Here is a 16,498-nt window from a genome sequence, read left to right on the forward strand (position 1 = left end):
TACTAAATGTTCATGTAGCCATATATTCTTTCGAGATATATACTAGTAGAAATGCAAAGAGTAAATTATGGGTGTAATTAGGGATTTATTTTTATAGTTAGTATTATCTTTATGAATTTCCTTAGAGTTATTTTTCGACACGGTAAACAATTGCAAATTGAGTAAAGTTACGACCAAATTTAAGCTGTTTCACTTCACTCTAGAAACAATGTATAATGAACGACTTATTTACGATAAGTCGTGACATTGACAATTATCCCTTTCCCCGTATTATTCACCCTTCGTTTAGGTTTACTGTCTGTGCGCATGACTGAGTTTGAATGTCCTTTTGTTGTTGCTTCCGATACTTCTGCCGTTGTTTTTTTCTATAACGGGTTATTCGTTATTTAGGGGAAGAAATACGATGGACCCGAGGTAGACGTGTGGTCATTGGGGGTGATCTTGTACACGCTCGTGTCAGGTAGCCTGCCTTTCGACGGCGCGAACCTGAAGGAACTACGGGAACGGGTCCTAAGGGGCAAATACCGCATTCCGTTTTATATGTCGACAGATTGTGAGTCGCTGCTCAAGAAGTTCCTGGTGTTAAATCCGCAAAAGCGGGCAACGCTTGAGGCAATTATGCGCGAAAAATGGATGAATTTGGGGTAAGTGGGTCGTTCACTGTTGGCGTTTACGAATCGGCCGGCAATTGTATTGCACAAACGTATCACACAAGAAGTATACTATTGTCCATTTTCAAGTTATATCTATTAAAATACCGCCTATTATATCACAATTATTCCTTCCATCACTTCTCAACCATTGGTTCTCCGTTTATCCTTGCGACGTGGGCATCACGTTGCACGAACACCGTAGTTCCATAGGTGAATCTCCAACTAATGTGCCGAGTAAGGCCCACGCCCGACTGCCTACCTCGGAAACGAATGACCTTTAATCAATGGTAATCATTTGCGCTTTTTGTTTGCACATCCGATCTGTACTCGACCTGTGGATCCACAGGTACGAAGATGATGAGCTCCGGCCACACCAGGAGCCACCCATAGAGCTCAATGATCAACGCCGTATCGACGCCTTGGTCCAGATAGGCTACAGTCGTCAAGAGGTCGAAGAGAGCCTGCGGCATAGCAAATACGATGATGCTATGGCCAACTATCTATTGCTGGGGGGCGTCGCCGATGGCAGCGGAGCGGATTCGGCAAGCGCGAGCCGATCCGGTAGTTCACTAAGCCTACGGCAACAGCAAGTGGTGACCGGCATACCTGTGGTCGTTGGCAAAGAACCAGTCGGCGGTGGACCTAATCCACATGCCGCTATACCAGTTAATGTACAACGTTCTGCATCCGCAGCCACTAACAAAGCGGGGATGGGTCGCCGCCTCAGTGGTAGCCCAGGCCAGCAGCAGACGACACATGGACAAAACAATAACAATGCAACAGGCGACGGAGTACACAATGGCGCTAAAAAGACGTCCAGGTAACGATGTAAATAATCATTTTCAGGTAGAAAGGGAGCGGTTTTATGATAAAATTGGGAATTGTCAGCCCTGTGACCCTATAACAATAATGGACAGTCGTAAAAAAAACTATGCAATGACGCTGAAAATGGTATCAATAAATTGATACCACTTTTGTGTAGATGTAATGTTAAACCAATGAATGTGCAATCGAACATAATAGATATGTTCGATTGCACATTCATTGGTTTAACATTACATCTACACAAAAGTGGTATCAATTTATTGATACCATTTTCAGCGTCATTGCATAGTTTTTTTTTTAAGTAATAAATCTTTTCTTCCCACGTAGATTCCGCGTACCGATATAATTTAATGAAATTTCATCACCTGATATTGAACAGAGCTCTTTGAGTCGACGCAGATTAACATGGAAGTTATGATGGGTCTGACCCGTCATTGCAGGCTACTCCTAGTTGTTATTATTGTTGTTCATATAAACAACAACCGTTTGATGGTCCACATGTCTCAGTTAGTTGTTGTTTGTTTGTTTGCTGTTGTTCGTATTGTTATTGGCACTATATCACCACTTCATGTCATTTCGCAGTCCATCTCGACCAATGGCAGGTTCGATGCGAGTCAAATCGGCGGCTGGTACGGCATCGGAGCGCGGCGATCGTGATAGAGATGGACGCAGCTCTCTGGCAACTCGCGACTCCGCGGGACTCGGCCAGACGGGACACGCGGCTAGCCCGGCAGCCCACAGCAATACTGCCACTGCAGCAAGCAACAACAACAACAACAACAACAACGCCACGACGGGTGCATCGAGTGCCCATCATAATGGGCAGTCGACGCAACGGCCCCAGCTAACTATAACGAACAGGTCAGTGACGAGAATTCGGGGGAGCAAGGGGACTGCTTAAGGAAAAGGCAACTATGTGAATGAACAGACAGCGAGAGAGAGATTCTACTAATGTTTTTTGTTGTTTTCTTAAGAGTTAAATTAGGTTTGTCTGAGTAGGCAGTTGCGAAAACGAGGCTCACCTGTTTCATTGTAGCATAGGCAAACAGGGAACGCAATAATGCGCGCTTAAACGGATGGTAATATTCGAGCAGATGGAGTTGCGGTCCATTATTCTAGGCTCTGGAGCCTATGCGTGAATTCATTCGAATAACAAGAACAATGACAACGAGCCGTTACTTTGATTGAAAAGAGATCTGAATGAACACGTTTTTGCCGGCAAGATAAACACTATACGAATGCCGGAATGGTTTCTCCCCTGTTTTTCGTTTTAAAGAGATCTTGTATTGCGATGTCACCTATTTTGTTTGCCCGACCCCGCTTTATGTACTATTGTGGGGCAAACGCGGATCCCTCGACTTTTTTTTTCTGTGATAGTTTATACTTGACCTTGGCCGCTGGGAATTTTGGTCGCTATAAGCCTCGTTTATCTGTTAACTGTTTTTTTGGTCTTTGCATTGATCCTCGACTAACTGTTCTCGCAACATGCATATGTGAGTACGTGTACTTGTAGATTGAAAAGTATACGAGCTCATTTTCTATCCGGCTTGATCGCCTCTTTTAGCTTATTAGATTTCTCCTATATCTGAACCCCCTAAAATGCCTTTTGTTGTGGCGTACCCTTGCAAACCTTCTTCTGAGCTTGCCTGATATTATCTGCTAAGCAGAGCCAAAATCTCAGTACGGATAATTGCGTTACGACGACATATCTAAGATTAAGCAACTTTACATACAACCTAATGTGTGCTAAGAGTTACCTAAATTGTGGAATACTGAGCGTTCTTTTTTTTTCTTTAGTTTTTGGTAGCGCTTTTACTACAATCTCTTTATCCCAGCTTGAACTCTAGGTCACTCTCGATAATACCTGATGGTTAAAGCCGTATCTAACGTGAATTGACGAAGTCGTATTTGAGGGTATTTTTTGTATGTATCACAGATCTTTTATCGATTTACGCAGCTGCAACAGTTTTCAATAAAATTCAAAGGACTCTTTTTCTATATAGCAATATTTGTTGTATCGACAAAGCATGTTCAGCTTTACGGCGAATTTGCGAACGAAGCTGTGAACGGTTACTAGTGAATACAAAAACTCATTTAGTCTAGGCTGTGACAGTAACTGTCACCTCTGCAATCCAACTTAACTTATTTAAACCATTCGTAGTCAACAATAGATATCGCAAATACAAAATGAACCAACACCATAGGACAATTGTGGATTGATAGGACAGCCACCGATGAAGGCGTTACGATTTGCGTCAGACGAATGAAGATGCCTCATGCCTGTTTAGGAGTATTAGGCTATTTAGAGACTGGCAGCTTATTTTTGCTTTGAAATCTATAGAACAGGAAAAAAACTTTGAGATACGGTATTGTACATTTGTATATACGAAACGAACGTAGATGATGATTTGCCTGTACTGGCGTGCAGTTCAGCGGATTAAATTTTTTAGTTAATGCATGTGCCCACTAGAAACAGCTTTTAGTAAAACTGTACTGCATTGAAATTTGTAGTTTATCGTGAATTTTTCTTGTATTACTAAATTGTTGTCTTGCCAATATTAAGTAATAAATAAGTTGTAAATAAAACAAAGTAGTAAGAAAAACGGAATCACCTGCAAAACCTTTGTGGCCTTGTAGTTCATGGCTAATTTACTCAATTAGCATTAATCGAAACTGACAACAAAACGACGTAATTCGACCTCAAGTATTGAAATAATACCGTAGCGTTACGCCCCTCGTTCTATAAGCGGGCCAGTAATGAAAAATTCTATTTGTATAATGCCTGGTACACGCGTTCTAATATCGTCTGCTGTTACGCTGTTCTCCTGCTACGGTCACGCCATTTGCACATACCTTTCTACCTAGCGAGCCTATCCTAGCCTATTTTATCCATAGCTTCATAGTCTGGTGTGGTAAATCGAAAAAGAGAGGGAACAAAAATGACGTCGGTTACTTCGCAACGCAGCTGCATGAAACAATTCAATACCGACGCGATCAACCACGATGTCGTTTGGTTCCTTGGTTAATTCATTGGTGAATTGCAGAACGAGCGTTCTACTTGGCGAAACCAGCGCCATAACTAGTGATGTCGATGGCAACCATGAGGGGGTACAGAGGTCCCCCGACGCTCCGGTGCCCAAGAGAACCAGCTCGGCCGACAGTTCACCCCCTCGCTCGGCTGGGTGAGTGGCACGGTCGGGACCTCCGTGCGGAAGTTTCGTCGTGCCTGTTGAATGTGTGTGTAACGCCCTGATACAAAAGCACGCATGCTGCAAGTACTAATCATTGTTCCAATATAACTTAAATAATAGTAATAAGAATAATAATAGAAAGTGGCCATTGAAAAAATTGAAAAGCTACACCTCTGGTCGAAAAAGACTGACAGGGATTGCTGCCTAAAATCTTGCCGGCGAAATAAATAATTACTACACAATCATATGAAGGTAAAAAGTAATTGAATTCTTACTAAAACAAGAAATGAAAAAAAAGCTGCTTGAAAGTACACTGACCAGCCAATATCAGCGCAAACTTCACACTACTATTACTACTGCTATGAGATAAACGCAGTTTACCGGCAAGCGGTACAAATACGCGCACATTTGTGGCATGGGCCGAACACACGCCAGTTGTCTAGCAGACGAAATCACTAGCTTTAACAATCTAGTATCGTTTACCAAACATTAACCTTTCGCACAGCGTAATACCGCTTACGGAAGTGACGAAATCTTGAGCAGACGAAATTGCAAATGGGCGATCTTGCGTAGCAGACGATTTTTTGGCAGACCAGCTTTTTAGCCAACAGACGACGTTTTTGAATATAAACAATGGATAAAACGATTAGTTAAAGAACTGCCAACTCAATGTTTCGTCATATTTTGCTCGTGTGTTCGTTCGGTTTACCTTAAGAATTTTAATTGGTCAGACTGCTACGAAGTTATGAGTCATTGGATTTCAAGGTCCCGACATGTAATGTAACGTTGCGGCTCCTCTACCTTGGCATGCGATATATGGGAACATTAAAACACGAAATATACAAAACACAATGTGCTAGTTGTAAGAACGCATATGCATTACCGAATTGTTGGGAACCCGTTACCATAGAACAGCTGTCTTTGTTCTCGTACATATTTCGCATAACCTATGTGTGTACTTAATAGTTGCCTTATCCGTTTTTGTTTGTTAAAAATTTGCTGACATTTTCCCTCCATAAAATTAAAAAAAAAAACCGTTATTATATTGTAGTGGCATTCTATTTCTGTTCGTTGTTTTCTTTTTTCTGATACCATGTTCGCCATGCGGAGCTTATTCGTCGTTGTTGCAAGCGTAAAGCGATCTTGCTCTCCAGGTCACTTAATCCTAGTCATATCCTCGTGTTACCCTACTTCTTAATTTCCAACGATCGATCTTCGAGTGCATTGGAAATTAACCTTTCTTATACTGAACTGTAACGGCTTCATGGATTTAGGAATATCAATGGCTTTCCTAACATCATTTCCCGCCTTGTGGGATACTACAGCTGCGATTCATAGATTACAGAATGGATAATAACCATATTAGCTAGTATCCTAACGTAGTTATGATCCTGTTCCTTGCCACCGTATGACTGTCCGATCCCATCGAACGGTAGTGGCACACGTACTTTCTATTTGTCCAGAATGATTTTGGTAACGTTCTCGGATCGGTGATCCGACGATTGTGCTAGACGAACTAGTAGTATATCAGTAGAGTTGTAGTTTCAGTAATAAGCATGTTTCCGCTTCCATAGCTGCCTTTTTATTCAATAAATCTGTGTGCCTGTGTTATTTTCTTGTTTGACTTAATACCTGCGCACATTCTTCATATCCTTTTCGAGGACCTATTTAGACCCATCACAACCATCGAGCTGACCAGTAGTCGTGGTCTATCCTTCTTCTTAAAGAGATGTTCAGAGCGAAAGATAGGAAGATAGGCAAGCGTCGTAATGCGTCTTCATTCAGCTCTATTTGAGGCCACGTGCAATAGCAATCACCAGTACAGGACCTTCGGCGGCCGTAGGTCACCAGCCTACGAAATGTAGAATTATGTTTTCATACCTACCTAGTTCTTGAATTATTCCTTGCTCATTCAATATTTCTCAAGATTCGGTTGACTATGACAAATGTAGAGTTCCGCGTCCATCTTGGAGTCTTTCCCCCTAGCATAATCGGAAGACTTCACTTTAAATTAAGCTCCTTGCCCCGCGCTCGTTTGCTGACCCACCATTTGCTGCTGTTTTTGCTACCGTCATGTTAGCAATGTGATTCTGTAAAATCCCACGAAAATTTTATGACACATATTGAGCTGAACTGGGTTGAATCGACCGACAGTAGTAGACTCAATGTAGAGTTAAAACCGAAACACTATTAAATATAAACGTAAAAGAAACGTATTGATGGCACCTGTCAACATTGACCCTTTTTTTACTCACTAATTTCCGATAGACATTCAGACGACAACAATGATAACGATCTTTTGCTGATCTTGATGAATAAGCCTTGTTGATTGTTGTCGACTGAATGAGTCAATGACTGGGTGACTATTGCCGGCCGATGGCGGTAACCGTATAGTTCTGAATTGGTGGTTACCACTAGTTGATAGTAAGGCGATTCGTTGATTGACTAGTTGACTGATTGATTGAACGACGCAAGCAGCTCGGAGAGTGGCGGCGGAGGTAGCGCGGAAGGCAGCGGTGAGGCAACGCCTACGGTCGAAGGCAAAACATGCCCGGGAACGGGCGGCGTTGACAGCGAATCGAGACGCCAGCATCACAGCGATAAGGACGCCAGCACAAACAACAGCAGCAGCAGCAATCACCCCAGTGGAGGAGCAGGGGGTAACCGGGAGAGATCTCTGTCCCAGGCCGGGGACACTAATCTACATCGGCAATCTACCGAGCAGCAGCAGCACCAAGGTCGCCAGCATCATGGTGGGCTGTATTCTGCCTCCGACAAGGACGGCTGTACGGGCCCGCACAGTGATGCCAGCTCCGATCGACAGCAGGGGCGCGAACTGCTGCGGGGTAGCGGCCCTGGGTCGGGCAGGTGCAGCCCGCCGGGACTGCTACATGCAGGCGCGGGGGGTGGCAGTACTCTCAGCGCTCCCGGGAGGGGCCATACAAAATGCGCTTCAGTCTGCGGGGGAGCGATCACCCCCGTAACGCCACCCTCAAGGTAAACAGCGAATAGAGACACCGTCAGTACCCTGCCTTTGCGTTCGACATCACGCCGTTGATGGGTGTATCCAGCTACTTGAAGGGGTGAAGGCAATGTGGGGGGGGGGGGGGGGCAACACTTAGGCCCGCCACTGAGGGTTTCACTAAGCTTCTGCAATACGATGCCATTGAGTTCTGTTCATTTCATCAAGTTCCATTGAAAGGAAACGAAGTGCTACTTGATATTCGATTGTGAGGGTTGGTCCGAAGCGTAAGGTTGGCTTATTTCTTCCTATTTTGATTCTGACCCACTTATTGTGGTTTAGGCTCGAATGCCAAGGCTAACTCCTTTAATCCGCGGTTCGCTTCTTGACCAACAAAGGAGTTGCGATTCCTAAGGGTCCCTGTTACAGGACCCGTACATCGACAAACTTTTAGGCACCGTCGTTGGCATCAGGCGACAAATAAGCTTCCCTAAATTTGAAGTTCAGATATTGGCTTGCCATGCTATTTGTTTACAATAAATTTATTATTAGGAAGGTCAGTTATGATCATACTGTGATTAAGATACAACCATAATGAAATTTCTATTCCCTATCATATCCTAATAACAACTCGATTAAAGGGTTCGATAGGTTTCCCTTGCAATCACTAGTATGATGGTTACTCGGAGCTTCCTTTTGGCGTATCCATCTTACATTGCAAAATCGCTCCGGTTAAAGTTTCACTCGAGTAATGTCAGCAAAATGTTGATATCAAAGCCCTCTCTATATTTTAAAACAAACTTTCATTTTTTAACCTTCGGTTATCCTACCGACCTACGGGCCGAAGCAGACCCCACTAACGTTTCAGTATTCAGATTTATCAACTATCAACTTACTCAACTTTAGTGGGTATAAAAAGTAAGTAATGATACGTAAAAAAGGTTCCTGTTCTTTAATCTCATCTTTATTTATTATTATTAGAATTATTTAGGTTCTATATATTTTCGAGATCTTGTATTCATTTTTGGGGGTAAGCGGCCTTCCAATGGGCATTGGTCATGCGAACGTGTTAAAGGTTAAAGCGATAAACCATAAATGGGAGTTCGTATATGATGAGTAAGAATCTATCATTTTGTTGTTGAAACTTGACCGTTTAATGATCGAAACGTTAGTTAAATAAATAACTAACAAAAATGCTGCTTAAGTTATACCCGTAGCACACGATGCGGTGTTTATGCTCCATAAACCTTTATTATTCACAATATTGGCTTATTTCTTCGTCATAATAATATAATAATAATAATAATCAACGTTCAGAAGACGGGTCTAATTATGTGCTCGTCAGATGATCCTTTACTTTTGGCTGATGTTTGACTTACTGGCGGTTGACCATTGATCGCCTGTCCAGCTATGGCTGCTACGCGCGTCTGCTATTTGATAAATGAACAGCAACGGCCGTTGTGACGCTCATTAAGAGACAAATGATCGAATGTTCTACAGTGAGACTGTTCATGCTCGACGCTGAATAGCTCGCTTTGCTCGATAATAATAATAATAACAATTTCAACACATTATAATAAAGTTGTTACAAAGTTAAGTTACGGTATGGTTGATGTAAAGTGTCACGTCCAACTTACATACGGACGTTGTACTTATCACACAGGAACACACGCGCCTCGTGTTGTGTCGGCTGATTCACAACGTACCTACTCGGGTGTCTATTTATATACTAAATAGTAATACAAATGGAGTCATGATTTGTATAATGTACAAATAGAACAGCTTTTCATATATGATAAATATGTATATTTCCTGTTTCTGTATGTGATGTTTTGTGCGAGAATTTTACTAATCTGATATATCCGAAGCCGGTCTATTCATTATCCGTTGTATGTGAATATGACTGCCCCGACACCATAACGTACTGTTGTTTGCGTATGGAATGCTATGTTTAGTTAGCAACGATTTCCATTTTCTAATGCCGGTTCCATTCGGCCATTACAGCGGGGGTCCCTTGTCGTCGCTAGGGAACAAACCTTTATCGTGTCTACCGACTTCTCCCCAGGATTCGCTACAGACCAGGCAGCCTCAACCCGCCTTCCCTAGAGGTGAGTACGAGCGATTTGCATAAGGTATACCCGAACTTCAACAAGTGCTCCTTTAAATTCCCAACGTATTTATCCACGCATCTTGTCGATTTGAAAAATGAAGCGTTTGTTCGTTTACGTCTGATGGTTTATCTTTTCGTCATGTTTCCTCTTTAGGCACGGCTAACCGTTCGACGTTCCACTCTGGCCAAACGCGTGTTACGGGGGTTCGAAGTCAACAACCCGAGACTCGCTGGGCCAATCAGAGTCAGGATACATCGGCTGCATCGCATCATCACAACTCTCGTGGATTCTTTTCCAAGCTCAGCTCGAAGTTCAGCAAAAGGTCCGTAACCGGCCAGTTGCAACATGTCAAAGACTTGCGTTCGGCACTATCAAGGGCATGTTATATTGTATTCACATGTTGCTGCTACAGCTACTAAAGATTAGAAAGCCTTGAAGATCTGCTAGTGCCACCTTAGTTTACCACCTACGTCCCCGTGATAGCTAAGTGGGTAACGTATTTGCTTGCTTTTGTTAGGGACATATGGTGGTCTAGGTTTGAATCCGGGCGGTACCGGACATGCAGTTAGAAATATTTAGCTTACCACCTGCAGTATATGATAGGTGATACAAGTAAAGCTTTTTCTGCAAAGAGACCCTCGTAATCCGTGAAGCAGGACGGACCGAAAAATGTATTGCTTCGCTTGTAGTATCATATAGAGTAGAAATCTCTGCGTGAAGCAGCTTCCATCGGTGCATGTAAATACACACATAAGTATGACGAAGTTACTATGAACGAAAAGCAGTATTAAAATAGGTTTGAAATGAGATTGTTGCCGGGGTGGGTGCCACGTGGGCTATCCATGACCGCCGTTTGAGGCCTCCTGCTTTTATGGCCCACCAGAGCCAGCAACGTGATGAAACCTGGCTGTCATTGGCTGAATTGCTCAAGAGAATGTCTGTGTGCGTACTATACAGTTCATTATCGAAATAAAATCGGGAACAATACGAAAATCCCTTTATGGACCGTTTTGTTTAGTATAATTCTCGTTTGATGCAATCGTGAGCTAAAATATGCCTAGCCAGATTCTCCGTCAGTGATTCGCAGAAAAGCAGACCATCTATTTTGGCTTAAATAATGGTCTTTTAATGAGAACAGGTTGTTTTGGCGGAGGGAGCGAAGAGCCGTTCATTTTCACTTCCATGGAATAGAGATTCAGAATTAATACTAGCCGTCCCGTACTTTTGTATGATGAAATAGTGCTGAAATGTTACAAAGCAATGTGGTTGAAAAGCATAGTGATGAGACAAGTTCTGAATTGTACAGTGAGCTACAGCTCGCAGTCTGTGTTATATCATATCGAAGGTACCGTCTCCATGAAAACTGTAGATGTCGAGGTCCTTTGGAAAGATAACTACAATATCGGACTCGTATGCCGTTATGGTAAGCACTCGGCAAGCGTTGCATCCGTTTCATATATATATATATATACTGTAGGATAGATTTCGCGCCAATCTAGAACCCGCACGCCGGTTACCGTACAGATCTGTTCCGAAGCAATTAAGAGATACGAGCTACCTTGTCAAGCGATAAAATTCCGTGGGACGTATGACAGACAAAGCACTGTGATGCATTAACGTCAATAACACGTTTGGTTCGACACACTCCCTATTAAATTAAATAGCACTTATTGACCGTTATAATCTATATATTGGTTTGGTTAGCCGTTGCATATACGATCCGTGTACAGAAACATGTATGCGAGTACTGGACCTTTTAAAGGTTGACTTTGAGGTAGAGCTTCCTTTCAAAGGCGAGTTTTTGGTATGTATTATTGGATAAGTGTTGTGCCAGTCTTGAAGATCGTTTGAGGTTCCTTTATTGAATCGTGGCGAATGACAGACTGAAGTCAGAGATAAAATGAATAAAGCTGCCCGGACCACAGTTGTGAGCCTAACACCCCTTGCAGATAGTTTGGCAGATTCTTCATTTATTTGATGAAAAGTACTAGATACAATTTTCTGTTAGCTTCAACTCGGAATTCACTAGCAGCATCCTGTTTTGCCGGATAATCAATTATTATTCATCAATCATTTTCGTAAAACTTAATCTAGGAATCTTTCCCAATCTCAATGCAAAGATAGCACGTTCAGTGAGAGGAATTAGCGAATCTATTTTGCAAATCTCAAAGCATTCTAATCTTTCGGTAGGCTGGGTAGTGTTTGGAGACGTTCAATGAAATAATTCGTGTGGACTGAGCAAACCAACGATAGCTACATAGCACAGACACACAGAACGATCGAGCTTACAAGCCTATACATCTCATGTGAAGGGAAGATACAGGTATCTTACTGAAGCAACAAAAAAAGATTAATTGGGTTCTTCAGTATCTGAATTTAGATTGACGTTAGCTTATGGTTGTTTGCTGAATTCAAATTGACGAAACGATTTCAGTCGTGTCATACTACCGATCTAAACCCTTAATGCCAAACACCTATGAAGATCTAACATGTGATTGTTGTCCGCTGTTGTTCTTCATTGTGATTTTTATTGTATGATATTTCTGTCGTCGTTGTTGTTGCTGTTGTTGTTGTCTTATTTTGGTCTTTTTTTCTTTCTCTATTTGTATTTCTCTCTTTCCATCTGCTGTCACACTCTCTCTCTTCTCTTTTCGCTTGTGCCCGTGGTGTGTGTTGCCCCGTTTCCGGCTGCCCGATTTACGCCTGCTTCTCCCGTGACCTCCACTAATTCGCTTGTACCTTCACGCCTTTACTATGACGCTTCCATCATAACGACCACTACAACTTTACTTCACCTCGTTCTTCCGCATCTTCTACTGCTATCATCATTTGCTCGTGCGATCTCGGACTTTACGACCTCATCCACCTCATTTCTTCACTACTTACGTTTGCATCCTCTTCAATTCGTTACCTGCAACAACAACGTCCGCAACAATGGACTTCATACTTCGGACAATCCGCGCAACCTGATCGGGCTGATCAACAACGATCTCACAACTGATGAACTCTGACCCACAACTCCATTACGACTACGATTGATGCTCATTGATCGTCTGCTTCTCTTCTTGTTCTTCTCTGCCACTGCTGATCCCTACTTTGATCGCACAAACGTTGCCTGTTTCACACCTGTTTGACGTCAAACCGAACATCCGAACGACGCCCGATGACCGAATCGCATTGATGACTGGCCGAATCGGCGATTCTCCACGGCCGTTTCAACCGACCGATCAACCGATCCGACCTGATCCGATCTGGTCTGAACGAACATACAGTGGGGCGGCGACGGCGGCTCCTGTTTGCAATATGGCAAATAGAGATGACATAAGGTTAGCAGAATAACAGCTCGAAACTTCAATGAAACGCAATTCTTATGGCTGAATTGGTTGTGGAGTTGATTGGCAGCTAGTCGTCAGAGCGCGCAATCTGAATTTCCTTCTTTTTCATCCACGGTGTATTTAAGTGGAGCTTTTCTGTTTTGGTGCCGTGTAGTCCGACTATTACCAACATATCTGTTGGAGGCTGGCAGACAGTTAATGTCATCATCTTTTGTATCGAATAATTACTGAGCACAGACACAGCATATTTACATACCAACGTGGTGGACGGATATATATATATACATGTACAAGGTGGGGCAGAAGTCTATTGATAGTTTGAGAAAGATTCTAGACATTCGGAAAGTCCTTACTTAACATCTAGCAAGAGGCTAAAACTGTTGTAGAAGTAAGCAATAAAAGTTACTCAGATTTGTTCTTTAACTGCGCAAAGAGACATTTTCCCCACCGTGTATATAATAACGGTTGTCTTAAACGGGACGAAATACTTGAAGTTGTTGTTAATTTAAAAACTTTTGACGAATGAACATGACCCTTATTGAGAAATGCCAACATTTGATGTTTGTATGAGTGGTCTCGCTTATTGGTCCAGTAATAACAATTTAACCACATGCGATGTTGACGGTAACAGTGTTACCGCACCAATCGTGCTCGACATTAACAAACAAAGTGGGGGTTTCGAATCGAGCATTTAAGTGTGATTATTGAAAAAGACGAAGTGATAGTTATGATGGCCTTTTTACGATCGATGGTGGTCAGAGTAGCTCGAAAATTTTTTTGTTCGAACAGAAGATTTGTTGGTCTGTGGATGAATAATATGCGGTAGAAGTTGATGAACCCAGTCGGCGCGGCTGCACTTCCGCAATGACAAGGGTCAATGCACCTTTAGGCACGAAAAAAAGGATATTAGGACGACACCGTTTAATGTTCTCGTAGTTGTTTAGTCAATACTAGTAAAGCGTTGGAAGAGTCATTCTAGCTCTCTGGCTGTCCTTATTAGACTTCAGGACAATTGTTTTAGCCTGATTGTCACGTACTATGTATGTCATATGAGCGGTTGTCGACAGCCGTTTTATACCCGTTAAATGTTAGCAAGATCGTTAGTCCCGCCAGATTTAAGCGGTTTTTTCCGGACCTTACTGAGCTGATTCACATTCATCACGCGTGCACAAGAATATATTAACATCGAAAACCTTTGAAAACGATACCTCACTCCCGCGCCTTCAGCACACCTAAGCGGTTATCTGGTGACTTTTCTACTTCATATAGGGCTGATGTAATGGGTCCTTTAATTTAAAACACCTCTAGAGTCAACGTTCGACAAGCGATACGTTGACCCTGGATTGTTATAGCTAAGTATCTTTTAATTATACGGTATACCCTCCCATCTACTTTTATCCCGTCCTGTGTATTCTTTATACTATAGTTTATAACCAATCGAAGTTCCCTTTACAGATTACTATAGATGATCTGTTATACGTAACCCTTAGTGACATGTTCAATAATAATAATAATAGCAATAATAATAATATGTTTAATAATTCATAGCAGAACAACGTTGAATGAAACTGAGTACCACACCGTATTTTATATCACATGATCACTGTTAACTTAGTTAGCATATTTCGTATGATTTTGAAGACCGACCATTGAGTGTTTTTAACATTGTCATTGTTTCTTGCTTGTTTGCTTTCAACGCATCTTCACTATAGAACGTTGAATAGCGATGAGCAGGTAAAGCCTCGATCTTTGAGGTTCACCTGGAGCATGAAAACCACCTCATCACGAGATCCCAACGAGATAATGGCTGAGATTCGCAAGGTAAGCTGAGCTATTTGACAAGAAACCGAGAAATTTACGCAACTTATTCATAAAACTGTTCTCGTGATGCAGTTATACATAATATGTGAGTACTAGCAGTAACCGTAGTAGTGACAGCAATAACTGAAGGCTAACATGGTGTGATAAGGGTTTGAAAATTCTAAAGTAAGTCGCTTGTAATGGCGGAGTGCTATGTATTTTCCAAAAAGTTTCCTATGAGGTAATCTAGGCTTAAATAAGGACGTAGTCCATCTACTTTCCTACAAAAATTCAACCGACTAGAAAATTCGATAAATTTAGTCCTGCCGTTACCTTTTGCCTGGCATTGTATCAAGTCAATAGTCTAGTTTAACAGGTATTTGCTATATATGTGTTAGCAACACTATACGGCAATACCGAAGAATGTCGTAGAGGAATTAGTTGAAAGTAAAATACTTCTCTGTTCATATAGGTAGGCATACTCGACAGATAAAAATTTGCTAATTTTTTAGCTTTATATGTATTTCCTATCTAGATCTTTAAATAACCATAACGTGTTTTATATCTAATGTACCTTTTTATTGTCCTGCATATAATAATGTCGCGAACAGGTACTCGATCGCAATAATTGTGATTACGAACAACGCGAAAAATTCCTTCTTTTGTGTGTGCACGGAGATCCAAACAACGACACGCTCGTTCAATGGGAAATTGAAGTGTGCAAACTTCCCAGGCTTTCCCTCAATGGAGTGCGGTAAGTTTATTTCAACAGCTTTTACGATGACAAACCAAAAAACCGATCATTTGAAGGCGATGGATTCTAGTCCATCCCTGTCCTGATCTCAAACCTTCTGATCAGATCTTCAAATCTTTAGTTATCGAAGCATATGAATCTGCGAGAAAGCGGTTTTTTCAATACATTCGTTTGGCTATTGCAGATTCAAGCGAATCAGCGGCACTTCGATAGGTTTCAAGAATATCGCCTCTAAGGTAGCCAACGAACTCAAGCTGTAAAGAAGTCTATTCTTTGACGAAACGGCGATTTGGTGATACTCTCTTTATACGGCTTGGTCCGGTACGAAGAAGATGAAATAAGAAATATAGAAAAACATTGTACACACGCAGACACATACATACACGTAGGCGCACTGCTGAGCAGGGTTCTGCCATGGTGGCCGACCCCATAACAAAACGGTGTTACAAACAACATAAAACGAGCATTTCGCTTGTCACGTCTGTTTGTTACGATTATTCCCATTATTGGTACACACACGTCCATTCGTGCCCTTGGGACGCGTTGTTGTCTGGCATTTTCTTGCAGAATTTCGCTTTGCGACAGAGAGGAAAGCGAAACAGATGAGCGAAACAAGATTGTCAACCAAACGAGCGACTCCCGGACAATACAGTACGAAAGGAAACAACCGGAAGAACATTAGCAGAAACAGCGAACTAAGACTTTGGTCTGATGACGCGTTGCTGTTACCCATTATTCTTATATGCGTACAAACAATCTAGGATACAAATTGGACAAGACCGTACGCTTTTGTCACTGAGATTGAGAAGGTCTCATGACATGGCATAAAATTATTATAAAGAATAGCATCGTTAAATAGATCGACAG

The 16,498-nt window shown here is 42.1% G+C and overlaps 1 protein-coding gene across 7 annotated transcripts in view; it reads left to right on the forward strand.

Moving 5' to 3' along the window:
• The window catches only part of LOC111271021 (serine/threonine-protein kinase MARK2), a 93,541-nt gene extending 77,450 nt beyond the window's left edge, over positions 1-16,091 (forward strand). For 3 of the 7 annotated variants that reach the window (XM_022851532.2, XM_022851533.2, XM_022851531.2), the window contains exons 6-16: positions 391-644; positions 1,000-1,473; positions 2,061-2,339; positions 4,523-4,660; positions 7,148-7,666; positions 9,636-9,739; positions 9,896-10,064; positions 13,015-13,068; positions 14,790-14,898; positions 15,489-15,631; positions 15,816-16,091. In XM_022851532.2, the coding sequence (XP_022707267.1) occupies positions 391-644; positions 1,000-1,473; positions 2,061-2,339; positions 4,523-4,660; positions 7,148-7,666; positions 9,636-9,739; positions 9,896-10,064; positions 13,015-13,068; positions 14,790-14,898; positions 15,489-15,631; positions 15,816-15,891 (2,319 nt within the window). In that variant the 3' untranslated portion in view covers positions 15,892-16,091. The remainder of the gene's footprint in view (positions 1-390; positions 645-999; positions 1,474-2,060; positions 2,340-4,522; positions 4,661-7,147; positions 7,667-9,635; positions 9,740-9,895; positions 10,065-13,014; positions 13,069-14,789; positions 14,899-15,488; positions 15,632-15,815) is intronic. The other 4 variants (XM_022851534.2, XM_086972742.1, XM_022851535.2 and 1 more) reach the window with 4 other exon arrangements.
• Positions 16,092-16,498: the final 407 nt, after the last annotated feature.

Source organism: Varroa jacobsoni, unplaced genomic scaffold (genome assembly GCF_002532875.2).
Source record: "Varroa jacobsoni isolate VJ856 unplaced genomic scaffold, vjacob_1.0 contig00286, whole genome shotgun sequence".
Lineage (NCBI taxonomy): Eukaryota > Metazoa > Arthropoda > Arachnida > Mesostigmata > Varroidae > Varroa > Varroa jacobsoni.